General features: G+C 35.1%; 1 protein-coding gene across 3 annotated transcripts in view; it reads right to left on the bottom strand.

The window, feature by feature from the left end:
* Positions 1–27,898, bottom strand: part of rols (rolling pebbles) — a 630,535-nt gene continuing 602,637 nt past the window's right edge. For all 3 annotated transcript variants that reach the window (XM_069817947.1, XM_069817949.1, XM_069817948.1), the window contains 5 exons: positions 25,770–25,951; positions 18,776–18,945; positions 12,973–13,168; positions 8,453–8,553; positions 1–4,320 (listed from right to left, as the gene is read on the bottom strand). In XM_069817947.1, the coding sequence (XP_069674048.1) occupies positions 4,128–4,320; positions 8,453–8,553; positions 12,973–13,168; positions 18,776–18,945; positions 25,770–25,951 (842 nt within the window). In that variant the 3' untranslated portion in view covers positions 1–4,127. The remainder of the gene's footprint in view (positions 4,321–8,452; positions 8,554–12,972; positions 13,169–18,775; positions 18,946–25,769; positions 25,952–27,898) is intronic.

Here is a 27,898-nt window from a genome sequence, read left to right as displayed (position 1 = left end):
TTAGGTTTTGGGGATGTGAAGTTGAAGGGATGATGAAAAATCATAAAAATCAATTTAGTTCCTTGACATTTCAATACACATTACTAACTGTGCCTGGCAAGATGCGAACTACGGACTCAGCAGGGCAAGACAACATTTCTTTTAGAGCCTTAAACAAGCATTATATAAATAATTAAGTAATAAAATTTCTTAACAAGCATAGAATTCTAATATAATTATGAGTTAAAATATGTTTCATTATTAATAACATCTTCAAAAGTCTTGAAAAGATGAATTGAGTTTGTTAGCAAAATAATATATTTATATATATTTATAAGGATAACCAACAACCATTTTGTACACATTTTTTATAAATTACACAGAAAAGCAGAAAAAAAAATGGAGTTCATAGTCATGCCCTTGCCAGCAGTGACTGTCATACAAAATATGCATTGGTAGTATTTATATATAAAAACACGTCGCCATTATTAGAAATATGAAAACAATGGCAACATGTCATCAAAGGCAGCAAGTAATTGACTCAGTCTTGTAATTTCGTGGGTTTCTATTCAGTTCTAACGGGGATCTTGTCCCCTCCTTTTCATTCTCAGTATTTGCAGACACTCACCTTATGAAAGATAATATTATAATAATTACATTATGGTAGAGAGAGCAATGCCATGGACGACGTTTTAATAAATAAGGCAAATAAATTAATTAAAATCATTTTTATCCTCCTTTATTGTGTGTTTCAAGCAAAAGTCTTTCTGATGCAATGGATAAAACCGGAGATCTATCTTCCTCTTACAACTTGAGTTTATTTTTAGTCGATTTTGAGCTATGGTTTTGCGGTAATGTAGTCATGCTGTTATTTAATGTCTAATGCTGGTTTACAATCTTTATACGAATGAGAATGGAACGGAGTGAATAACTGCAAGTGAAGCTGGAGAAGAAATAGGAATTGGAGGAGTATGAGTAGGAAAAGATGACGACGACTTCTACTCTTAATGGAAGACAACATTTTTCTTTTATCTTTATGAAGACAAGATTAACTGTTGAACATCATCAATTCTTCTTCTACAAGAAATGGACATAAAGCGACATCTGAAATAGATTATCGTTTACTAGGGACAACCGATTTTCGTGAATGATTATTCACGAACTTCTGCCAAGTCAGAGAGTTAAAATTTTTATATCGCATTCGGAAGGTCCATGGTTCTACTCCCAGACCGACCAACCTGACTGTGGTTTTTCCGTGGTTTTCCACAGTTGCTTAAGCAAATGCCAGGTTGAAATTTTCATTGCCATGGTCCATTTCCTTTCCCCTCCCGTATAGAAAAAGAATTTAGATTTCATATCATTCATCTTCTTCATCTCATTTTATAGATATATTCAGGTCAAGACACATGTCTTCGTTTGTTTACTGGAGGGGGTGTTCTCTCTGCAACAGTCCCTGGATCCAGCTTTTTACAATATCTCTGCCAGGATTCATTCCTTAAGCACACTTCCAATGATGCTTCGACGCCTTGGAAGGGATCCTGTGCTGCATGGTTACCTTGGCAGTATGAACTTAGGACCCCCCGGCCACTGGGTGAGCGGGTGAGAGATCACATGCGCCCCGTGTGCTGGTACACCTCATCTTCGGGGTATACAATACACTTCAGTATGGCCAACATGCAAAGGGTCGTGCCTAACTTGTCCCTAGCCGCCATTACCTAACCTAAAATTTTTATAGGTATGAACGAAACTTCTTCTGTAGACATGTTTTACAATCACGATTTGTCGTGAATTTTGCTCGTTTTTCCAGTTTTTTACGAATATCGCTGAATCTATTCATCAGCCACGAAATTCGATTGTTTTATTTTCTACGATAAAACATTCAAAGTACGAGAACGGGTCTGCCTTATCATGTGGAAAGGATAACTGTTGAGCTGTGAAAAATGAAAATGTGTGTGTCATGCATGTGCAATGCTTAGGTTCGTTACACATCAACACAATAAGAAGAAATGTGTAAAAGATATTTACCATATTTTCAGGAAAAATACGCAACAAAGATTAAGGAATAATTAATATACTTTGATAATTCAGCAGCCAAGTGGCCTGTCATAGTGTGCAAATGAATATACGCCTAATTTTTTCTTCATCTAGTGTGTAACAGGCCTTATTAATACTGGAGACGCCTTTAGGGGAATGAGTGTTTCATTACCACTTTTCAAAACTAATTTCCATATATAAATCCAAACATTTCTTCATAAATTACATAATTAAATACCGACATTTTTATGAGTTACATAGGCCTATTTAAAAATGACATTTTTCACAATTTACGTATTTAAATAACGATTTTTTCACGACTTACATATTTAAATAACGACTTTTTCACAAATTACAGTAGTTTTATTTACCAACTTTGATGTACAGTACCCATTTTTTATTTACTGTTTTACGGCATCCCTATCTATTAAAGACCAAGCATAAGGAGAAATGCGGGATGCCTGAAGAAGAGATGGTTTAAAGAACTGGACCCATAACGGATTTCAGAATACAATGCTTGGAGATAATATTAGTGATCAGAATACTACGAAAGAGTACAACAATTATTTACTGTTAAAATCATATCCTTGCAAATACAATAAAAAGTTAAAAAAAAACCTTGATCTTCAATTGTCTTCCACAAGACTGTAGATACTAATTCTGATTTTTTGAAAATTTTGATTATTTCTTTAAATGTAGGCATTCCTCCCTCATATATCTACTTTAATAAGAATACATTACATTTCCACTACTTACATCTGAGGAAGAAAAGTGTGTGTGCAAATATATCCAATTAAATAATATATTAATTTTAACAAATTAAAGGCTACATAACACATAATCACTTCAAAATATAAAGATTATACAGGATAAATTACATTTTTTAATGTGTTAAAATAGTAACTACATACATGTTTTGATTAAATTTCATAAACTCGTCGATAAATAGCAATACACTTCAACACTAACAAAGGGGTGTGTTCTTAAATTCAGTGTTTCATGTGCAACTGGCAGATATTCAATTGATCATTATTTAGTTCGACAATTAAATTCAACTCATTTTGATTTCATGCACTCTATGAGACATAAATAGTTATGTCCATCAACCTTCAAATTGATAGAAAGGTTCACTTAACCTAAAATCTGTACACATGTTTAGCTCACTCAGCTGTTACTCAGTACGCCATTTTATATTTTCTACTCCTTCCTTATTCTCTCAATAATTCGCCACTGTACATAGCAGCTACTATGTGCTGTAGCAAGGTCAGGCACTTCGTCATAGGGCACTGATGAGGTGACAATAAAAAATTGGTGGAATGTTGACAGGGACAACGGGAATCACCCAGAAAACCTGCTTCAACATAGTCTTTTCTTAGGATGTAAAAGTTAAAAGGTGGGCAAAAGAGAGTTTGAGCTCCCATTTTGAAATATTATCGACACTGAAAGGAAGAGAGTCCTCAGCATCATGTTCCAGCTGCCTTTGCGCCTCGGAAATACAGACAGCATTCATTTCATAGAGTTGTCATCTGTGGTGTAGTGGTTACCGCATTGTCTCTGGACCCAAATAATGTGGGTTGGAAAAAACCAAAGTATGACTTTATGTCACACTAAGTTTTTGGCGTATATGAGAACTTTACGACATTTAAATTATAAATGTCACAAATAAATACTCAAATGTCTTTCCTTTCATGTGTAGATGGTTTTGTTTATCTGCAAAAATGTCTTCTGATATCTAAAAGTAGGAAAGCTGTGAAAATTCCCTACAGATAACTCAGTACCATAGTTACCATGAGCAAAAATCATCTTACAGATCCCTGTAGATATCGAGTAATCTGTCTAAAATTGGACACATATCATGAATAATATTTCGTATAACACCTTACTATTGTGGTACAGCGAAGAAAGGCATTTATTTTCTCTGCTTGAAATCAAATTTGCGTCCTTGTACCAATATAATTTCTGCATTTCAAACTTTATCTACAATTCAGTGCCACAGTGAATTTAGAAACACACACAGGGTTTCACACACATATTTTTCTTCCACAATAAGAGGCAAGTTGTCTGCAATACCACACATACATATACATCCACTATGTGTCACTCCAGCGTGTTGTCTATAAACGAGTCTCTGGTTCGTTCAGCATGTCCACGGATGTGGCCAGAGCCCGGTGTCCTGCCAACTGGGGTGCAGACATCTCTGCACGAACCTCATCTCGCACCTTGCCCAGGACACGTCTCACTTCTCGGTTGTGGGGCGGAGCAACACGCAAGGCCTCCTGCACGTCATCCAATGCCTCTTCAAACATCCTGCCAACAATAAACACAGATACAATGTATTTCCAAGCATGGCTGTTTAGTTACAAATATTCTGTTATAAATAAATCTCCCACAAACAGTCATTAGGAAGATGACTACATGTACGTTGGATTTTCTTGTTAAAGACTCATATTCAAATCAAGAATGGGTCCAACAGAATTGTTGTCGTTATTGTATTCATCTTCTTATTCTTCAAGCATAATTTTCTGAATTACATTACAACTCCAATGTCCTAATTTACTTTTTTTGTTTAGTCCATAACTAAAATTCTTATCTGCACATCATCTATTATTATTAGTGCTGTTGATTGATCAAAATATTTAACCGATCTATCGATTAATCGAGTTTTGATTGAATTGAAAAAAATGTATTAATATACTGTAATACACAATTATTGATAAATTTAACTTATGTTCAGTGATAAGCATAAGTATTAAATGTTGTATATCTGTATATATTATATCGTTACATTACAAAACAACTATTTTAATTCCTTACTAATATATTATTTATTATAAGGCTTATAATTTATTGTGTCAATTTCTCCGGGAATTTTTGAGACAAACATAAATAACAAAAATTATGAAGACTCACCTAGTTAATACTCTTCATCCATGATTTCAAATATGTGAGTGCATTCACATACTCCGAATTAAGTGCTGCTCTACGTTTAGTAATAATGTTTCTTGCATCACTAAACACGACAAAAACTTTTTTTTCTGTCAAGCGCTTCTCCACGATCGTTCAATTTAAATCCAAACGTTTCACTGAGTTTACCTCTCAAATTCTCATATGACAAAATTTATCAAAAGAGAATTACATAAAAATAATAAAAACAATATTACTAGTACAAAACCTGAAATATTTCATCAAAATTTTACTTCCAAAGAATTAACTCTAGCTTTACAAAATTTAAAAACCAAGAAATCTCCTGGCCCCGATAACATTCATTCCGAATTTTTTAAACATCTGGGGGAAAAAGCCAAGTATGTACTTTTATCCATTTTCAATTTATCATGGAACATCTCAGTTCCTGCAGCTTGGAAAAAAGCAATCATTGTACCAATTCACAAAAAAGGGAAACCTGCTCATGATGTTAATACTTATCGACCAATAGCACTATTAAGCATGATAGCAAAAACCATGGAGTCCATGATCTCCAACAGATTAACTTGGTTTTTAGAATCCCAAAATCTTTTATCACCAAGAGCGCGCTGGCTTTCGACAACTACACTCTACCAATGAACAAGTCATACGCCTCGGCCAAGAAATAAAAGACAGTTTTAACAAGAAAGAAGATACCTTGGCAATATTTATTGACTTTCAGTTAGCATATGACTCTGTTTGGAGAAATAAATTATTACTAAAACTCCAGAAATTAGGTATCTCCAGCAATATGTTCAGATGGATATCAGAATTCCTTAGTCAACGATTCAGTGCCACTAAATTCAATAACTCACTTTCTAGTTACAGACAAACATATCGAGGTCTACATCAGGGCGCTATCCTCAGCACACTTTATTCAATATTTATATAAATGACTTACCCTCCCTATTAGAGGAATCAAACATGAAAACAGCACTATTTGCAGATGATATAGTTTTGTGGACTTCCGGATCTTACAGACATAGAGACAAAATTCAAAATTCTACTCTTAAAGCTCTAAATCAACTACATGAATGGAATGCATCATATTTGATGACACTCAATTTAAGCAAAAGTAACTACCAAATATTTTCACTTGGTAAAAAAGAAAGAGAATTCAATATCCAATACAATGGCCAACACCTTCCTAGGACTTATGAATCCAAATATCTTGGAGTTATTTTCGATAGTAAGTTAACATGGAGCAACCATTTGAAATACATTTCTGAAAAAGCTCGTAAAAGATTCTCCCTTCTAAAAAGACTAGCAGGAAAGAAATGGGGATGCTCTAGGAATACTTTGAGCACTACATACAAAATGTTTATACAGCCAGTGCTGACATACTGCGGAGAAATTTTAATTACTTCACCTTTCATAAACGAAATAGAATATGTTCAAAACCAAGCTCTCAGACTCATTACTGGTGGAATCAAAACAACTCCAATAGATTCTATGAGATTCCTCACTAATATTAACAGCATCAAAATGACAATAGAAGAAAAAGCACTGATTCAATATGAAAAACTTATTAGATTATCAGGAAACAATTGGCATTCATACAGTCCTCTCTGTAGACTGAAAACTCAAAAAAGTTTCATATCCATTGTTCAAGAATTAAAACAGAAAATCAATATCCCGAATTTAAAAGAAAACCTACAAATTAAACCAAACCCTTCAACTCTATTAAATATGGAATATAATCTAAATTTAACAGAAGAAATACTGAAATCAGAAGTAAACACTGAAATACTAAAACAATTGTCTTTAGAGACAATTAATATTAGATACCCTCCACAAAACTGGCTTCATTTATACACTGACGGATCCTTGATTGCCAGAGAACAAGGTGCCGGTGCAGGTGTTACGTGCTGTCTCTTCTCACTTTATAGATCTCTTGGATATGGAACAACAAGTTTTGATGGTGAAATCATTGCAATAAGGGAAAGTCTCAGGAATCTTCTATGCCACATCAATAAATTTAGGAATGCAGTTATATTGTCAGACTCCAAAGTAGCTATTCTATCAATAGTCTCTAAACACACACCTTCATCTCAAACAGCAGAAATAACTAAAATGCTCTCTCAATTAATGTCACTCAATAAAAGAATTGTATTCCAATGGATACCATCCCATTGTGGAATCCTGGGAAACGAGAATGTGGATGCTTTAGCAAAGAAGGGTAGCACTGCTACTTACAGACCTGTTACTAAATCTACGTATTACTCTGTGAAAAGATTTATTAAATCTACATACTTAGACTTCAACAAACAAAATTTGATAACACAATCTCAAGGGAAAAAATGGAACTCCCTGCATCAAAACCCACAGTTAATTTCCGATTTACCACGAAAATCGTCTATAGCTTCATTTAGATTGGTAACAGGCCATGATTGTTTGGCCAAACACCTGCATAGAATTGGAATATATCAGTCCCCTAACTGTCCATTGTGCAACTCAAACCAAGAAATGGATTCGGAACACCTCAAAATCTGTGCTTCAGTGGCTGGTCATGATAATATCTTTGAAAAATATTGGAGTGCAAGAAGTCAAATGACTTTATTGTCAAACGCCTGACATTAGAAAACAACAAACAACACACTTTTCACAAACAACAGAAAAGTGATTTTTTTCTTTATCAAACTAAACACACAACTTTCATATACAAACTCAGTGCAGAAAATGCAACTGCAAAACTAACTACAGCTGTCGAAACAGAAGACTGGCCCCCATTGTAATCGAATTACCAGATTTTAGAAAGAGAAGAAGGTAGTTACGCTCTCACTTGCACACAGTGTAGACATGGCTATTTTATAAGGGATGAGGGGGACGAATCCCAGAAAAGTATGTATTTCATATGCTAGGAAGATGAGCTGACAACAAGGTAGAAGTTTTCTTGGAAAACCATAACACTTAATACGGGTTTCACATTGTTTGAACTTTCAATAGAGGTAGACTAGGTCACTGTCCTCATATATCTCTATCTCTTTCTGAAGTATTTGTGCAAAGATTTTCCCTACGCTACCTGCTTTACAGTTAGAAAATAACAGGACAATTTGTTTTTAAGTAAGCAATTTTCGAGAGAGAAATATTGTAGGAATTTTTAGTATGGGTTTGTATTAACAAAATAATAATTAATATCAACTACAACCGATTAAGTTTAATCGACTTGATTATTCAATTAAATATTTTGATCGATTAATCTTACAACAGAAATTGATCGATTAATCGATTAAATCCCACAACACTAATTTAAACTTAGCTTTGCCACTGATAGTTCTCATCAAAAGAAGGTTTCCTAACCTGTTGCAGGACAGAAGAGAAACTACTGAGCTTCCCACTTCACGAGAGTGATCTCTGACTTTTGGCTACTTGTCTCCAGACACATATTAGAAAAATTTGATGTTGTACGGCTGTGTGACGAACAGATGACAATAGTAATGGAGTCCATGTAAAATAAATTAACAGAACACACTCTTACCTCAAATCAACTTTGGCCTTTGCTCTAGCGTAGTAAGCTTCAAAGGACTCTGGTTTCAGCTTGAGCACTTGGTTGGCCAATTCCACAGCCTCCTGACACTCCTGCAACATCAGAAATGTAACTATTAAAAACTTTTCTCACAGAATCTAGCTACATAGCAAGCTGAAATTGGTGGTATTGATGCTGAGCCCGGATTTTATGTAATTACAGTAGTCAACTCCGGATAGAGTGAACCCCTGCGGACTTGCATATTTCGTTCACTATATCCGAGGTTCACTAAATCCGAAGTGTCTCTCCCCTAATCTTAAGTGACAGGAATGAATGAAATTGTGAGGTAATAAAATACTATACAGTAATTAAAATATTTCATTTTTGTGGAATGGATTACACTGTACAGTGTACACTGTTACCCACAGTTGATTTACTTAAACTATGCTGTCGACCCACGTCCGCTTGCGAAAGACCATGTTCAATGTCATTTTATAATATTCCCCTTATCTTACAAAGAACACACTTTACACTTCGGCATTTTTATATAGTGCATTCACTGTTAGAACATTAGAACAGGTAGAAATGACAAATGCTTTTATGATGTGACTCCGTACTCAGCCTTAGAATTTCCCAGGTCACTTAATGGAAACTGGGAAGGGGTTGATGCAGTTTGAAAGGCATCAGAATCTTATTTTCATTTATGCTCTGGACATAATGTCAGTCCCTTTTTAATAAAAGAAGGCAATTTCATTTTCCGTTGTTTTGATGCTATCCATCATAATGAAAATGTTTCCGAGAACAAAAGGTAACCCTTTGACTGTGGAGGATTAGAAATAACAATAGAGTAGTATGCCTGAGAACAGAATGGCAACCTTTCGATGGTGCAGTGAGGCAAGGTCATCACGCATTGCCTGGATTTACGGTACAGGAATCACTAATCCTACGTTTGTCCTTTGACTAAAAAAGTAAGAAACTTAGAATGCTGTTCTCAACACAATTTTTCAATTTTATACAAAAAGGTCTGACTTCAAATAAGAATTTATTAGGATAAAACTCTTGTAACTTCAATTTTTAAGTTTCACTATAACCGAAGTGGGGGCTCACTATAAACGGAAATATTAATGTACTTTTTAATGTATGCAGGTCGGGACCAACGATTTAGGTTCATTATAACCGAATGTTCACCTATAATCGAGTTCACTATATCCAGCATTGACTGTACATATTAAACCAGGTGGAATTTCAGGAAATGCCTGGGAAATGATTCTGTAACCTGCTATATTAAAACAAATTTTAAACAGTTCATAAGGAGCATTTTCTGCGGGTCTCTGGAAAAAGAACTAAGAAAGAGACCAGTGAAGTGCTTTGTATGGAGTGTGGCATTGTATGGAGCAGAAACATGGGCATTATGACGAAGTGAAGAGAAGCGAATAGAAACATTTGAAATGTGGATATGGAGAAGAATGGAACGTGTGAAGTGGACAAACAGAATAAGAAATGAAGCTGTTTTGGAAAGAGTGGGTGAAGAAAGAATGATGCTGAAACTATCAGAAAGAGGAAGAGGAATTGGTTGGGTCACAGGCTGAGGAGAAACTGACTACTGGAGAATGCAATGAAAGGAATGGTGAACAGAAGAAGAGTTCAGGGCAAAAGAAGATATCAGATGATAGCTGACATTAAGATATATGGATCAAGTGAGGAGACAAAGAGGAAGGCAGAAAATAAGAGAGATTGGAGAAAACTGGGTTTGCAGTGAAAGACCCGTCCTTGGGCAGAACATTAAATGAATGAATTCTGGTCTATATACAGTATTTAGGTATAAGAAAAGCTAAAATGTCAGCAAATCACATCAAAGGGATCATCATTCAGAAATTTTAAATTACATATTTTTACACATATTTTGGTGCATAATAAATATTTAGGTATATATTATATATTTTGAAGGATATTGCATATTTTGAAAGAATACACTTCTTTTTCATCAATTTTCCCTCGACTTTAGAAAGCTGGAAACTTCTGGACTGGCTCTTCATGAGTCTTTGTTAATAGTGGAAGATGCAACCAATAAACTGAGTGTTGTGCCAGGAGTAATCGGAGAGTGTGTTTCAATAAAATTTAATGATGTATTGAAAAAGAACTTCGGATATACAACTTTTTCCACTGTATGCAAAATACTCGTACTTAAAGGTGAGTTTGAGCAGCTCCCTTAGAACATTGTTCCGAGTATCATTCCTCATCTGAAATAGGCTCCAGTTACTTCGTGTGAAGTTGAGAGGTCTTTTCCAGTTATAAGAACATTCTAACAGACAGAAGGCAATCAATGACTGCATATAATATAGAAAAATATTTCATGATTAATTGCCTCCAAACAGTAATTAAATCAGGTTGAATCGCATGTACACTGGTCAAAATGAAAGTGGCAGCATCTGAGAGACTAAGTTCGAATCGGGAATTTCCGTGAGCACTCAGGACAGCCACGCTTTGTTCAAAAGATTGCGTATATTCTTCTAGTAGTTATAATGGGTAACACAACTATTAATCACTAAAATCTTCCGAAAAAATAACGAGATTTAAAAGAGACAGATCGTTCAGAGTGTTTATACAATGAATAATGTAACACAAACACATATACTGTATAACAGGTTCTCAAGTGGAGTATGACCATTGCTCGCTACAATGCCATTCTGACTGCAGTAAAACTCATAGCAGAGTTAGTTAAGTTAAGAGTTCGTGAGGTTGCAAGTTAAAATTTTAGTGGAGTTACTAAACTTTTTTTTTTGTTGCCTTTTAAATGCATCAGTGAAAATATAACAGGTTTTCGTCATTTTTTTATCCTTAGAATTCTTTTTGCTTTATTATTTTCTTCATGTCAATAGAAACTTTTGACGCCAGATGGAAGTAACATTAAAGACGACAATTAGGGGCTTCCATATTAAAATGCTGTGTTAATTATTTTATTAATCCCTGCTGTTTTGCACTATATTGGCTAAGGAACATTGGGTAAATATGCTGATAGTTAAATAATTGATAATAATTAATTTGCAAGTTGTGGTACAGAGAATATGATTATTATACTATCTAAATCCGCAATCATCAGGGCCTAAACATAGTAATTCTAATCACGAAGAAAAACCATAATTCTGATGACAAAATAGATCCTGATTTTCTGGAATTATAATCACAAATTTTCACCAATTTTGTAATTATCTGTAAGTAACATGAATTAACATAAGCAAAATTATTTGATTATATTACACTAAAAGGAGTTGCAAAAAATAAAAGAAAGGACAAAACAAAAAATTCACTACAGAGATTCGAACTCGAACTGTCTGCATAGTATAACCACTGCTCCACACCAAGCATGCTGTGGAGGTTAATTATTTTATTAATCCCTGCTGCTTTACACTCTATTGTCTAAGGAACATTCAGTAAATATGTTGACGGTTAAATAATTGACAATAATTAATTTGCAAGTTGTGCTATAGGGAATATGATTATTATACTGCTCTAAATCCGTGATCATCAGGGCCTAAACGTAGTAATTGTAAATAAGAAGAGAAACCATAATTCTGATGGCAAAATATATCCTAATTTCCTGGAGTTATAACCACAAATTTTCACCAATTTTGTAATTATCTGTAAGTAACATGAATTAACATAAGGATAATTATTTGATTATATTACACTAAAAGGAGTTGTAAAAAATAAAAGAAAGGACAAAACAAAAAATTCTCTATAGAGATTCGAAGCATGCTGTGGAGGTAGTCCAAATCAGCGCCTTGTATTATGGAGTTAATTACAGTGTGCACGGAGGTTTGCGGTAGTGAACTGCACGCTCACCCAAAGGGACTTCGAAAATGTTCACTGCTCAAGAGACCGGCCACTTTCATTTTGACCAAGTGTACAACTGTAATTTTTTTCACTTCTGTTTTCTTATCAGTGTGCAAAAATACATCTAATAAAGCTTAGATTTTAGTTACATTTTTTTATATATTACATATTTATCTACATATTTTGCCATTTTTTAGCTACATATTTACATATGTATTTCTCATTTTCATATTACATAAAATTCGGGCTCTATTGATAATGCTAATATTGATGGTAGTAATGTTAGGAATGATGTTAGCAGTTTTGGTGAAGGTGGTTATGATGGTAATGGTCTTATTGGTTAGAGTTTCTTCAACCAGGTGGAATTTCAGAAAATTTCTGGGAAATAATTCTGTAACCTGCTACACTGAAACAAATTTTAAGCAGCAATCAATTCTGTAAATCATAAAATACAAAAATTTTCAGGAAAACATGACACTACTGAAATTCTTTTGGCACTAACTCAATTCCAGGAGGAGATAGAGTGCAGGTAACTTTTCATGTTCACCAATGTTCTTCTCTTAAGAAATACTCTTAAGAGAAGAACACTGGTGATGGTCAGCAAATAAAAGGTAGATACAACTTTTGAAACATCAGGTTCCTTCATAATAGAAAAACTGCAAGCGAAATTCCTCCTGAAAGAGACACTTTCAACTTACATTCATCTTGCGTTTGCACCGGGATTGGTTGAGAAGGAAGTTGATGCGGAGTTGCTCGAATGTAGCTGTGTGTTCTCCCAGGTCTTCCGCAGGGAATTTCTTGAGAGCATATTGATATCGGTGGGCAGCCTCTTTCAGCCGACTCTTCCTGTACAGCACGTTGCCATCTTCCAGCAACTTATTCAGAAGAATCAGCCTGTAACAATCCATATTCATCACTTCCTGAACAAGAACAACATAGTGGTGGTTTGTGGATAAAAAATTATATCTACTGCAATTTATATAATTAAAAAAGATATATTACTACTACAATGTTCTTCGTATAATAATAATAATAATAATAATAATAATAATAATAATAATAATAATAATAATAATAATTTAAGAAGAAGAAGAAGAAGAAGAAGGAGAGGAAGAATAAGAAGAGGAATAATAATAATAATAATAATAATAATAATAATAATAATAATAAGAGGAAGAAGAAGAAGAAGAAGAGGAAGAAGAAGAAGAAGAGGAAGAAGAAGAAGATTAATTACAATTTAAATATCTATAACCATAATTCGATTTCATACATATGAAAAATGTATAATTACTTCGCTCACATTACAAAGAGAGCGAGAGTAATAAGAACTGCATTACATATGTAGTATAATAATCATGTAGCCTAACCAAAGCACATCACAATACTAGTGGCTATAAATATCGTAGCACATTAAAATACACTACTGTCCGTAAAAAGTGCAACACCATGAAGGAATGTAGATAGGCATGTGAAAATTATACAGGGACATCATTTCATTTTTACTAGCATTTCTAATATTAACCTGGCTATACCTTTGTATTAACTGTTGAGAACCGGAAACACAGTTTGCTATCCCCTTCCACGACTGGAGTTCGATGATACTGGTGTAAAATACAATCAAATCACTTTACTAGGTATAGGAGGGAAGAAAAGTAGTTAATCCATTATGTAAACTAGGAAATATAGCGATTTTGAGTTTGATAATTTTATTAGGTTTTTGTTTAATCAAAATACAGTACTGTATTAACAATAAGTGTTTTTACTCACGAACTGAGCTATCCATTATGCAGTGTATATTTTACTGTCTACAGCACATTAGCATACAATATAGAGAATGAAGTTAAATTGAAAAAATAATCATAATATGGATATTTAAAAACATTTTTGAAAATGGTGGCTGTTCATTTCGATACAGGCTTCAGTTCTTTTATGCATATTATCGCACTATAGACTATTGTACCTAATTCCAATTATTACCAGTTTCGTCCTTCGTATTAGTAACTCATGTTGAAATAATTCTGTACCTACTCTATAAAGGAGTACCTTACATACTGTAAATTCAATCTTCACTTCTGCCCAACCCGAAAAGATAACATTACTCAGACATGCTATCTACTGTCGGTCCAAGTGCTTTTGTCTCAGGGTTGTAGAAAGGGGGGAAATCACGTGACAGTTAATTAATTAACGAGGCCCTTTTAATTTAAGTTATTTTAAACAGTTGTATAATATTACTTAGACGTCCAATTCTTAACAGAAATTAATGTTTTCAGAAGACAGTCCAGTCACTAGCCTTTACAAAGAGACAAGCAGAAGCAGTTGGGGGAAACCGGGATGCGGCGTAGGCAAACAGACGACAGTACCTGTGCGAAAATATGATTCAATATTGAAAGCTCTTTCATCACTGGAAAACGCGAACATATTTCTGGAACATACTATACTCACTAACTCCGTACTGTTTACTATGACTGTAAGGCGACTTTGACTGCATACACGGCCTTGATTCTGTATGGAGTACAGTTGGGAGTTTACTATTAGTAGAGGGGATGGGAGTGAAGTACATTAAAAAACTCAAGTACAATAAAAATTGAAGTAAAAATAAAATGATGTTCCTGTACTAAATATAATGCAGGGTATGACAACCAAGTGATTAGAATTTCAAAATGATTCTGCATCCTGAACCCAGCAGTGCCCTCTGAACTGTCGTGGTAGGCGCATAAATAGAGGGCTGTTGTAGAGCCACACGAGCACTATATTAGAGTCAACAGGCAGTAAACCTTTCTCTAAGAGTCACTATGCCTCGTCGTGCTAAAAGGGCACAGTATATATAAACAACAAAGTTTGGACGGGGACAAATGATTGACCTGCGTGAAGTTGGATTTTCGTATCGCGATATTATTGCTCGTGTGGGACATCATGCCACTACAGTGATGCAAGTGTGGAAGCACTGGACCAAAGAGAATCGTACACATCGAAAATCTGGCAGTGGGTCACGATCTGTGACAACACCACGGGATGACAGACATCTCGCCCACATGGTAGTGACGGATCGTTCAGCTTCATCACAAGTGTTAGCACTGTAACAGGTGTAGCACTGTCTGCTTCTACTGCTCGACGACGTTTGCTTCGCAGAGGGCTGGTTGCACACACTCCTTTGCGGCAGATTCCCTTGACCCATCTAGGGTCGACGTCTCAGGCTACAATGGGCTTGTGAACACAAAGAGTGGCGTGCAGATTGGCAATATGTGGTGATTTCAGACGAATCCCGTTTCAACTTGGACTACAATGATGGTCGTATACGCATTAGACGATATCGTGATCAGTGGTATCATCCAAACTGTATTGTCCAGCATCATACTGGCTGAACACCAGGTGTGATGGTGTGGGGGCACCATTGGGGATCAGTCATGATCTCGGCTACATATTGAGGGTAGACTCAACAATAACCGGTACATCGAAGACGTTGTAGAGGCAGAAGTTATACTCTTCCTTCAGCGCACTCCTGACATATTCCAGCAACACAATGCACGACCACATGTTGCCAGGAATGTTCAAGCTCTCTTCAACGCACAGCATATTCAGCTTCAGTGGCCTGCCCATTCGCCAGACATGTCACCTCTCAACATGTATGGGATATGGTTGGTCGACAAGTAGTCCATCAACAACCTCCAGCAGCCAACTGCAATGAACTGTAGGCACGTATACAAGCAGCCTGACAGGCCATTCCCCAGGAAGAGATCCAAAGCCTCTTTGATTCAATGTCATGACGCATAACAGCTCTGATTGCATGTCATGGAGGTTTCACAAAATACTGGTGTATTCATGTGTATTGGTCTGATACGTTAATCATTTGTGTACATCAATATTAGTAATATGTAAAATAAATTTGATTCAGTTCTCATGATTCCTTCATGGTGTTGCAATTTTCACAAGCAGTAGTGTAGTTTAATTCATGTGAATAACTAGAGATAATGGAAAGAAGGAGTACTTTGTATAAGAACTAAACATGTAAAAACTGTATGCAGGGCATAACTTGAGAACTGACCATCACATAAAAATGCAACCTCCTCCCGATTCTTCTTGTTCTTGTTCTTCTTGTGTTTCACCGTTCTCCTTGTATTCCCATTGTTCTCTTCGTATTCCATTGTTCTCATTCTATTCCCTTTGTTCTCCTTGTCTTCACTTGTTGCCTTGTTCTCCTTGCATACCTCTTCTTCTTCTAGTATTCCTCTTTTTTCTCCTTGTATTACGTATGTTCCCCTTGCATTCCAATTCTTCTCCTTGCATTCCTCTTGTTCTTATTGTCTTCCCTTATTCTTGTTGTCTTTCACTGTTCTCCTTTTATTCCCCTTATTCTCCTTGTCCCCCCCCTGTTCTTGGCTTCCCTTTGTTCCTCTTGTATTCATCTTCTTCAACTTGTATTCCTCTTGTTCTCATTGTCCTCCTTGCCTTCCCCTTCTTCAGCTTGTATTCCCCTTGTTCTCATTGTCTTTCCTTGTTTTCTTTGTATTTCCACTGTTCTCCTTGCTCTCCTTGTATGCGCCTTGTTCTCTTTGTATTCCCCTTGTTCGCCTTGCTTTTCCCTTGTTTTCCTCTTCTTCTCCTTGTATTCCTCTTGTTCTCATTGACTTCCTTTGTTATCCTTCCCATTTCCTTGTCTTCCCATGGTAGAGTGACCAGATTCACAAAGATAAAAAAGAGGACACGAAGCTTCAAAAAGGAGGACATTGTTCGAAAAAAGAGGACAGAAAATATGTACTTAGATTTAGGCTGTGGTCTATATTATACTTTAAATTACGTCAATATCTATTTTATTACAAAATATTTACACTACAAATTAAAAGCTTATATCATACTTAAAAGTATGTTAATATTTATTTTATTACAAAATAATTACCAGTATGAAAAACTTGGTAATAATGATTTCAGAGTTACGTAGTTACATATGAAAGTCAAGGAAACTATAAAGAGGACAGATTTACATTCGCACCTCGATTTCTCGATTTACTAGCTACCTCTGAGCAACAACCATAACAAGGAGGAGCAAAGATAGTTATAATCGTTGGCAAAGAGTATATTCCGTCGATGTTGCTACCAACTACAGGCAAATTACTTGAAAAAGGCGTGAAATCAGATAATTTCAAAATATCAGGCATACAGGTTACGAAAAGGACGACATTTCCTGATTTTTTTAAAGACAAAGACCTAAAAAGGAGGACATGTCTGGACAAAAGAGGATGTCTAGTCACCCTATCCCCTGGTTCTCTTTGTCTTTTCTATGTTCTTTTTTTATTTCCCTTATTTCATTCTTGGGCACCACCCACATATTCATATTCTTTCATAAAGAATTACTATTCATTAGTTATAATCCTATAAACTTCCCTTAAATACAGAACCAATTAGTTTTACAGTAATTTGATTGACAGTACGGTAAAGTTGCGTAATTCCGTGATAGTCTTAATTCCATTTTTTTCACTGAATGTTATGTATGGGATTGGGTATCTTGCTAGGAAGTTCACCGATGTCTCAAAAGTAGGCAAAAGATGCACTGTTTCGAGAAATATGTCTGGTGCTATGGTTGAACGGCAAAACTTTGACTGACATTCAATTTAAGAAAAGTATCATTGGATTAGGGATATCACGGAATTAGGCAACTTTACCCTACTGCTGGCTATTTGAAAAGAAGGAAATATGATTAAAATCTCTTATGAACAACTGACACATTTTAATATTCACACTTCTTGTGCATGGGGGCAGAGTTATTCGCGTCCATAGCAAATCCTAAACTACACGTGTCCCCTGGGTAGTGCTAAATGGGTAACAATGAGGTTATGGCGTCATTAGCACTACCAGTCCAACGAATGCACCATCTGTCACAAAGCAAACTCAATCATGGACGAAAATAACCTTCTTCACTGCACAGTCCTGGGTCAACACCATCAGCATGAAGGAAATTTAGCAAAGCAGTAAAGGGGAAGAAGTGTCTGAATCTCGTGTTCCACCACAGTCTAGTACATGCAATCACGAAGCTTGAGTTTATGAGGGTACTAGGAACAATAGACTGTGCATGTATTATTTCGTATTGTCTGTAATGAGGTGATCGCTACGATCCTAGTGGTTAGCAACTATCTATGAATGCATATTTACTACGTATTGAGCTTCGTGACTGTGGTTTCACTACAAACTACAGTCAAATCAGTGGTAAATCTCAAGTTTTTCGAGTAAGAAGATGACACTCTTTTCCAGACAATGTTTTTCTTCAGAGAATTAGAATGGAGATTAAAAAAATCACAGACTTCTTTAAAAGAACATGAAAATAAGGTAAGAACAACTAGAACGGATTATCTGTCTTTTTCGATTAACTGTTTCCCGCCTTCCTTTCATTATGATAGATAATCAAGGTTCTACTGTACTCCATATAAAAATAAAGATATATCCCTTGCCATATTTCGCCATAACTCCACTGAACCAGCTCCCTAGGAAGCAGGATACAAGGTTACTCACATGATCTCTGGCTTGCCAGCTGCCATGGCCCATGTGGCTGGACCAAGCTTGGCGCCTTTACGAAGGAAGCAGTGAACCACTTGAGTGTTGCGGCAACCAATGGCTCGGTCCAGAGGTCGCATCCCGTTGATGTCCACGTGCTCAATCATTGATCCTCTCTCCATGAGAAGCTAAAACACACAAAATTAAATTACGCTTCACACATTTTGATACTGTAGCTCTAGTGATTCCTTACTTAATGCCAGTGGTGAAGCATCATAGTAGGCAGGGTAAGCTGAGCTTTCCCAAACATTTTCGAAGAAGGGACAAGATCAATTTAGAATTTAGTTAATTAAAGACAGGAGCATTTCCGCGTTTCGTTTACCTTTCAGTGATGTAAAGCACGGCCTAGATCACTATTTCCAAATCCCAGCTTACCCAAAAATTGCGTCACGCTTCGCTACTGCTTAATGCACCATTTGAAGTATAAAGACCAATTATGGCAGTGAAATAATACATAGAATTGTAACATACTACAGTATGATAACTAAGTTATTCACAGACGATCAGAAAATAAATGTATTGTAATTTTATTAATAGAGACGAGAATTTCATGCAAATGCATGTTTTTATAGGAACATAGGACAAAGCTCAAACTTAGTACTTATCCATTTCATTACTTTCTGGTTCCAAATGTGTGTACTTTTTCCGTGCATATTTGCATGTTTTGGCCTTTTTGGGATAAAAACATGCATAATGCATACTTAAGCAATTTTTAGCTTAATCATGCATATAATATACATCATATTCAGTTTAAATGCATGTTTTAATGTTTTGAGTAGACACCACAGTTTCTCGATTTTTATGTCTCTTATTTTAGCTTCAAGAATCAGAATTGGCGAAGGAAAAGGAAAAAACTAAACAACAGAAAAATTAAATAAAACGTTACGAATTTCACAATAAGGTGTTCCTGGACGGAAGTTCACTTTTACAACGCTTTACCGACGACCCTCTACAGATTGCGTGTCATATATGGATTTATTGCGTTGGATATTTTGAGAATAGTAGAAAGGAAATATAGAAGGTTCAAGGAAACTGCCGACAAATAATTTAGGTCAAAAGCACCCTCTTTCAGGGAGGTTGTAAATACTTTCTCTCTCTTCCTTTTCCAGTACCAGTAGCAATTCAGATTCTTCTAAAATTGGAATCATTAGCTGAACTGTCTTTACAATGTCTGACCTCGTAAGTGGTTAATGTGCTTGTTTATTCTGTTTACGTGTGTCAATGTGTTTATTTTGTTCAGTGAATTAGGTTATTTGTGGTGAAAACTTGAATGAAGAATTTGACCTGACACTGTCACAAATATGTTCATTTAAGTTTGCACCCATAACTTCTTGCGATGTAGAGAACTCATTCTCTGCCTACAAAAACATATTGCCTGACAAGTCATTTTTTTTATGTGTATTTATGCTATGAACTGTTGAATTAGTTACAAAATTTTCACGATTACATACGAGGAAGACTATTAATGAAAAGATATACTGACAAGCCATGGGCATTATTCGTAGTTTTTTTAAAATAGTCCTACACGACTCCCTAGATTTCGCACCTACTATTATTCTAATTACTCTTTTTTGTAATAGAAATATATTGTTACTATCCGTGGAATTTCCCCAGAATATTATTCCAAAACTCATTACCGAGTGGAAGTATGCAAAGTATATTGTTTTTAAGGTATTGATATTTCCTATCTTTTGCATAGATCTAATAGCAAAACAAGCTGAATTTAGTTTGGGGGTAATTTCTTTAATATGATTTTTCCAATTTAACACATTATCGATTTTTAAGCCAAAAAATTTGGTGCTATCAAAAAGGAGTGCGTTATATGGCAGTAAAAATTTTTAATAGCCTCCCTATCGATATAAAAAATGAAACTCAAAACATAAAATTATTTAGGGCCAAATTAAAGAAGTACCTAATTTCTCACGCCTTCTATTCTGTAGGTGAATTCATGACATTCAATAACACTTCATGAAATTGATACTAAAACTATGTGTTGTACTAGTAGACTATATTGTAAATCTCGTCTGTATATATTTCATCTAGACTGTGACTATAAATTAAGATTTTATAATAGTATTAAGTTTTTTGACTTGTTCCATATTCTAGCTGTAAGCATGTATGAATACCATGGAATGTTAATAAATACAATACAATACAGGAACCTCACAGAAACCAATTTAGAAATGATATTAGTCATTAACTGTGCCAAAAAAAGTGAAATAAGAAATTTGGAACAAAAATAAAAGTGCATACTTTAATATATTTTTCACTTGATCGTGCATGTTTCATAGTTTGACAATGCATAAATGCATGCATATTTTGGGATTTTATAGTGCATGAAATTCTCGTCTCTATTTATTAAAATATCTCAGTTAAATAATGAAGGCTATTCAGAGGCAATGAAAAGATAGGAGTAATTTATTGTGTATTTTAAACTACAAGTGCATGAAATGAATAATTGTAATTAGTATGAACTTTATGACTAATATGCTACTGCAATAACAATATCCAGAGGTTTCTACAACGTGATTTAAAAAAAATTATGTATGTGTGTGATGTAATTTTGTAATCATGATGACTCGAACAGTAATTAATAAAAATTATTTATTAAAAGTACGGTATTTAAAAGTACCTACTTATGACAGGTATATGTTGTTGTTGTTCTCTAATGCCAGGCGTTTGACAATAAAGTCATTTGACCTTTTGTACTCCAATATTTTTCAAAGATATTATCATGGCCAGCCACTGAAGCACAGATTTTGAGGTGTTCCGAATCCATTTCTTGGTTTGAGTTGCAAAATGGGCAGTTAGGGGACTGATATATTCCAATTCTATGCAGGTGTTTGGCCAAACAATCATGGCCAGTTGCCAATCTAAATGCAGCTCAGACGATTTCCGTGGTAAATCGGGAATTAACTGTGGATTTTGATGCAGAGAGTTCCATTTTTTCCCTTGAGATTGTGTTATCAAATTTTGTTTGTTGAAGTCTAAGTATGTAGATTTAATAAATCTTTTCACAGAGTAATACGTAGACAGGTATATGTATATGTATATGCTTGGAAATAGGTTTCATTTATTATGGTAACATTCGAAAAGTAGCATGAGCAAGTAACAGCCAGCTTATCAGTGATCCAGTACATCAAATTTCCGCAATAAAATCTCCTGAATTAGACATTACAATATTAAAGAGATGTAATTTATTGGCTTACCTTACAATAAGTCAACTATCCTCTCTAAAGCACATTTCACATCTTTTGAAAAGATTTCTAGACATATGTTGAATTTCATCTCAATGTATACAATTGAACCCTAAGCACATGGTCTGTTCAGCACATAGGGAATTACAAGTATGGACACTTCGCATCGGTACCTTTTATGTAACAGGATTGATTTCAATGACCTTCAAACCAGCTTGAGCGTGAGATTCTGCTTTTTCCCTAGAGTTGGCGCTGGCATCACACCAGTTAGCAGTCAACACAGCGAAATATAACAGACACAAAATTAATACATCTAAGTACATTATGTACTCAAATAAAATAAATTGGATTGATGAAATAATAAATCCGTCATTATATGTAATGTCTAGATTCTAGAGTTTCTTTATAATAAGAGTTGAGACGTTTACACTATCAATAATTAAAATATGTAATGATTTTATAGTGCTGAAAATGGAAAAACAAAACTCCTATGAGAAGTAAAACCATATGCCTATATATAGTATACAAATATTAAACGAATTTGATACATAATTTTAAATTTTTTTATATATAAAACATAAAAAATTATTATTACAACTAGTTTATCACTGAGAAATAAAGAGAAGCTGTTTACTTGAATTTATTTGAAGCAAAGTATTACTGGATTATGCAATAAGATAGGCGATGTTTGAATCCTGTGTCTCAACTCTTATATTCAATTATTATAATAATTATATAATATAATTATCTTAGCGTGTGCTCGATTACACTAACCTCTAGCACTTGAAAGTGGAACTAAACGCCAGTCCATAGAGAAACAAAACAGAAAAATTCGCTGAGTGTCCATTCTATATAATCTCTATTTGCTGGTCTGTTCATTCATTCATTTATGAATTTAGGATTTAGTTTTAACAATTGCATCACTTTCCAAGTTGATGTCTTGGATGCACCTGCCTGTTGAATATTTTAGCTTACAGCTTAGTTTTTATTCAGTTAGAGGGCGATTTATGCACCTTCCTTTTGTATTTAAAATTGAGCCAGTTTCTCTCACTTTTATCTCTAACTTCTGGATTACTGAATCAGATAGATAGTTACTGAATTTCAGGATATTTCAGTAAAAATATAGAGTACGACAATTTCTGTATGATTTATTTGCAATAAAATTATCTTAAATAAAGATTCACTGGCCTAATCAGCATTGCCTTGTACTATACCTGTTTTTTTTTAAAGATGGGACATGACAGTTAAGCAGCCGAGCTTGGAACTACAGTGTTATGTTGCCAATATGGACTACCATGCTGCCAGCTGATGGAAGCTAGCTATTGACGTTAAGATGGCTGATGTTAAAACATTCATTGAATAAAAGAAAATCAAAGACAAAACATACCAATCAGAAGCGGCTTTTGGGGCAGTGCCAGTGTGCCATGGCACCACCAATGAAAGAAACACAAAATAATATTCTAGAAAGCAGTTGTAATAGTTTATTTCTACGCATTTTATTCGTATTTCATTTGAACGAGTGCGCGCACAGGTCCGGACGCACTCTTGCAGCGTTTTTCCGAATGTTGGAGCCACTCAGTGTGGCACTGCCTACGTCTATATAACACTGTACAAAAGGCTACTGATTTTAGTTTATATGCGTTTCTTATGGCAGACTTTGAGCCAAATTCAATTTGACTCAGTAGTTAATATTCCGCCCACTAGAGCACAGTAACGCATAAATTTCACTAGATGGCAGGGTTGTTGGAGGCATTAGGAAGGGAACCATCAACCGCAGACTTGCACGAAAACACAAGTTAAAGTTCCGCGCCAAATGTTAATGTAATGTTGCCAATTCAAAACTAATGCACATAACTTGGATTTGAATGTCTAAATTATTATCCATTTAACTATATTGAACGCAGAGATAGTCATGGTTCTTTTTAGAAAGATAAATATTTTTTCATATTATGTAAAACTGTTTGTTAATGTTGTGTAATATATGTTTTATTTTGCGGCAACTAAATATCGCTACACTGTTGCTATAGTATTGATTCTTCTGTTAATGATACATGAGATCTGTGTAGGACATGAACATGTGCTATTCAGGCCGCTGACTTGGATTCATCAGCCTGTTAAATAAAGTGCAAACGTGTTTGTTTATTATCTATATTACTGTTTAACTCGTGTGTTTTTGCAGTAATTTTACTAGTTATAAAAGTTATTTGTACTTGACTAACAATACTGTGAAAGTTTTGATTATCTGTATTTGTAAATTTCGTTATTAGTTTCGGAAATGTTATTGTAACTGTTACTAGATGCATTATTAACTGTACACCTGGTAAAATAGCTGGTTTAATTAATGTGTTTTATTTAACATAATGCAAACGTGAACTGCGATTATCAATTCACTAGGGTAATTTGCGTACAACCTTTTTTTCATTTTTGGCACCACCACCAGAATGGTTCACCGGCCGCCACTGTTACCAATGTTAACATTTGTGTGCACAATAAAGAGAGCTATTAAGGACTTGCCAAGTGGGAACTGTAAGTTTGGCAACTCAACTGTTTTACCATAGCAACAGGCCTACCACACTATGTGACTTTCAGTTGTTTTTCCAGTCGCAACACTCCTGTCATGTCCCATCTTTCAACAAAACAGGTATAAACTAAACTGCGCTGAATGGAAGTCTGCTGTATACTAATGCTCTAACTTTGACGTCTCTTCAGTCTGTGTTATCTGCTCATACTACGCAACACAAAACATGTGCATGCTCAATTCAGGGGAAACATGCGCACTTTTTCCTTGATAGAGGCATTTGATTCTATAACAGTAAAAGACCAATGGCATTTATCTGAGCTAGACCTGTTTTCTGGCAAACATTCTGTACTTCATTAGTGATGAACACAGACCAATTTTAATAGTTACTTACATTACAATATGGATGAAATTAACTTCTCCTTTTTCTATTATCTACCTCTGTTTCTTCCCTCCTTCTTACACGTCCTTAACAAAAGTAAATTCAGGAGTTACAGAGCTGAGAAAAATGGTTATGGGAAAGACTTAATTTTCATATAGAACGAAATTCTTAAAATTCTGTGTCAGAAATTGATACACGTGAGTCAAATCTAAGAGACCATTTATTTTCTGGAAAAAAATAATTTTAATACCTAGTATGTTGGAAGTCACAATGAGTGTTGTTTAGTCAACTGTCAGAAGACAGCTCTGAACCTCACAAATGATACCAATAAGGCACCACTTATGAGGCAACTAAGTCAGAAGATAATGGGGTAGGATGGCCAGTTCCTTTCCCTCTCCATTGCGTACATTGCTGATTAGATACATATTACCAGACTTGAGATGCATACAAACAATTGTTCTTTCTCTGACACATATCATCAAGTGAAGTGTACTGCCTGTAATGGCGTGAGACTGTCGGAATGCTGCATTTTGTTTAATTTTTTCACTGTTGTTGCTATGTCAATGGTGGGTGGGATGATGTTAATGCTGGTGGTGGTGGTGGTGGTGGTAGTAGTGGTAGTAGTGGTGACGGTACTACAGTCTAGTATATAGTCACGAAGCTTGAGTTGTGAGGGTACTAGGAACAAAAGACTGTGCCGGTAATATTTCGCATTGTCTGTAATGAGGTGATATTAGCGATCCTAGTGATCAGCAACTATCTATGGATGCATATTTACTACGTATTGAGCTTCGTGACTGTATATACTAGACTGTGACGGTACTATATTTCCAAACATGTAGCTTTTACACTCACCTGCACTAAATTGGGATTGCCTTGGAAGGCTGCGAGGTCGAGGGGAGTTCGCCCTGTTTTGTCTGCATGGTTGACATTTGCTCCACGATCCAGCAAGCACTGAGCAGCCTGCACTCTGCCACGCAGACAGGCCCAGCCCAGGGCTGTTAGCCCCTCACGGTCTTGCCGCATCATACAGGCCCCTGCAGACAATGAAATACTGAGAATCAGCTAATGTAGGTAACAGTGATGGTTATGTAACGAAATGAATGAGGGCAGGGACATATCCAAGGGGAGGGTTACCAGGTTTGAAAACCCCCCCCCCCCCAGGAACTTAAAAAAAATGACATATTTAGATTTAAATATTTTTTATGCATAATAGTTTTAGCTTCTCTAATTTTTCACTGTCAAAGTAACAAAATCTACATTGGGATAAGGCATAGTCCTCCTACTCTTCTTTTAATATAATCCCAGTGCTTGGTGCTGCACCACGTTCGAATTATAACAATGTATTTTCATTATAGAAAGACCTACTGCCTAGTACCGACCTTGTAATAAAATAAAGCTGACACAATATGAAATTTAACTAGTTGTTTGTTAAAAATTAGATGCTGCAAAAAATTACATTTCAAAGATTTTATAAGGATATTCATAAACATGTTCTATTAGAACATAGTACAATATTAATAAATATACCTTAAAATAATAATAATAATAATAATAATAATAATAATAATAATAATAATAATAATAATATTGATGATGATGATGATGATGATGATGATGATGATGATGATGATGATACACAAAATTTAAAATACCAATCATATAATTGCATACAATTTTAATAATGACTTCACCTTGACAAAATACTGCATACACCACTGAATGAAGCATAAAGAGAGGAGAAGAAAAGAAAAGAACAGCAAAGAATAGGAGTGAAGCAGGTGAAGAAGAGACAAATGGAAATGAAAGAAGATAGAAGAGGGGAAAAGAAGAAGACATGAGCAGAAAAGAAAAGATAAGAAAAGGAAGATAATGAGAAGTAAAAAACAGAGTAACACAGGGGACGAGAAAGAAAGAAGCAGAAAACAAAGGGGAAAAGCAAAAAAGAAAAAAGGAGAAGAAAAGTGAGAAACAGAAACATACCAGATTTAAAATATACAACACTTTGGCTATATCTACACTTGTATACGAATTTGAGATTTGAGTATAGTAGAATTCCTCGTATCCGGAAACTGTAGGACAAAGCCAGTGCCGGATAACTGATTTTGCCAGATAATTGTAAAATATGTTTATAGGTTATGTAAAGACATACTGTAATGCACAAACATTTTTTTCCATGTTGAAATTTAGTAATTTTCATATAGATAGCTATTTAAAAATAAAGTTTTGAAATACGTACAATGTTTACTTTTAGTACTGAATATGGTAATGTACATTAATCAGTTCATAATTATTGTAATACAGTAATACATAATAGCGTACAAAATACTAAAAGTTTTCGTAACCTTATGACAATTCTAAATGGTGGCCATGTGAGTCATGTGACGTGAAGACCAGCATAGCCAACGTCACAAAAGAAGGAGATGAGGCAATGCTTGATGATTTGAGCATAAGAATATTTTGCTTCTGTTTCGCGGAATCCATTGTGCAACAGCAGCGCTTTTAGTGGTAATAGCCATGATACTATCACACGAATGAAATTTTTGCGCACTGTAGGAACGTAGAATTTCACACCTTCCTATTTAGACTCATCCAACATCCCTTCGAAAAGGGCGAGTTCAAGAGGTAAATTTAAAGACATCGTCTCTGCACATTGTTTGCAAGGTTCAAGTGACAGCTTACTGATGATACCCGATATACTCCAGGGACATAACGGATTTTTTTGTCTATGTTTTCATGAGTGAACAATATAAAGAGTAAACACAATATGCGGCATGTGCGATCCATGAAAACCACTCACATCTTCGTCCGACTCTTCCCTTTCGAATGAATGACTATTTTTTTTGCCTAGTCAAAAGTGCCGTTGTTTTGGTATTGCTGGTTATTTGGGTGCCGGATACGAGGGATTTTACTGTAATAAGAAAACAAGATAAATTCAGCAGCATAAGGGCAGAAGAAATTAAATTAAAAAAAAACCGCAAAAT

The sequence above is a fragment of the Periplaneta americana genome, chromosome 2 (genome assembly GCF_040183065.1).
Source record: "Periplaneta americana isolate PAMFEO1 chromosome 2, P.americana_PAMFEO1_priV1, whole genome shotgun sequence".
NCBI lineage: Eukaryota > Metazoa > Arthropoda > Insecta > Blattodea > Blattidae > Periplaneta > Periplaneta americana.
Note: the sequence above shows the minus strand (reverse complement) of the source record. Positions and strands in the feature narration are given on the sequence as shown.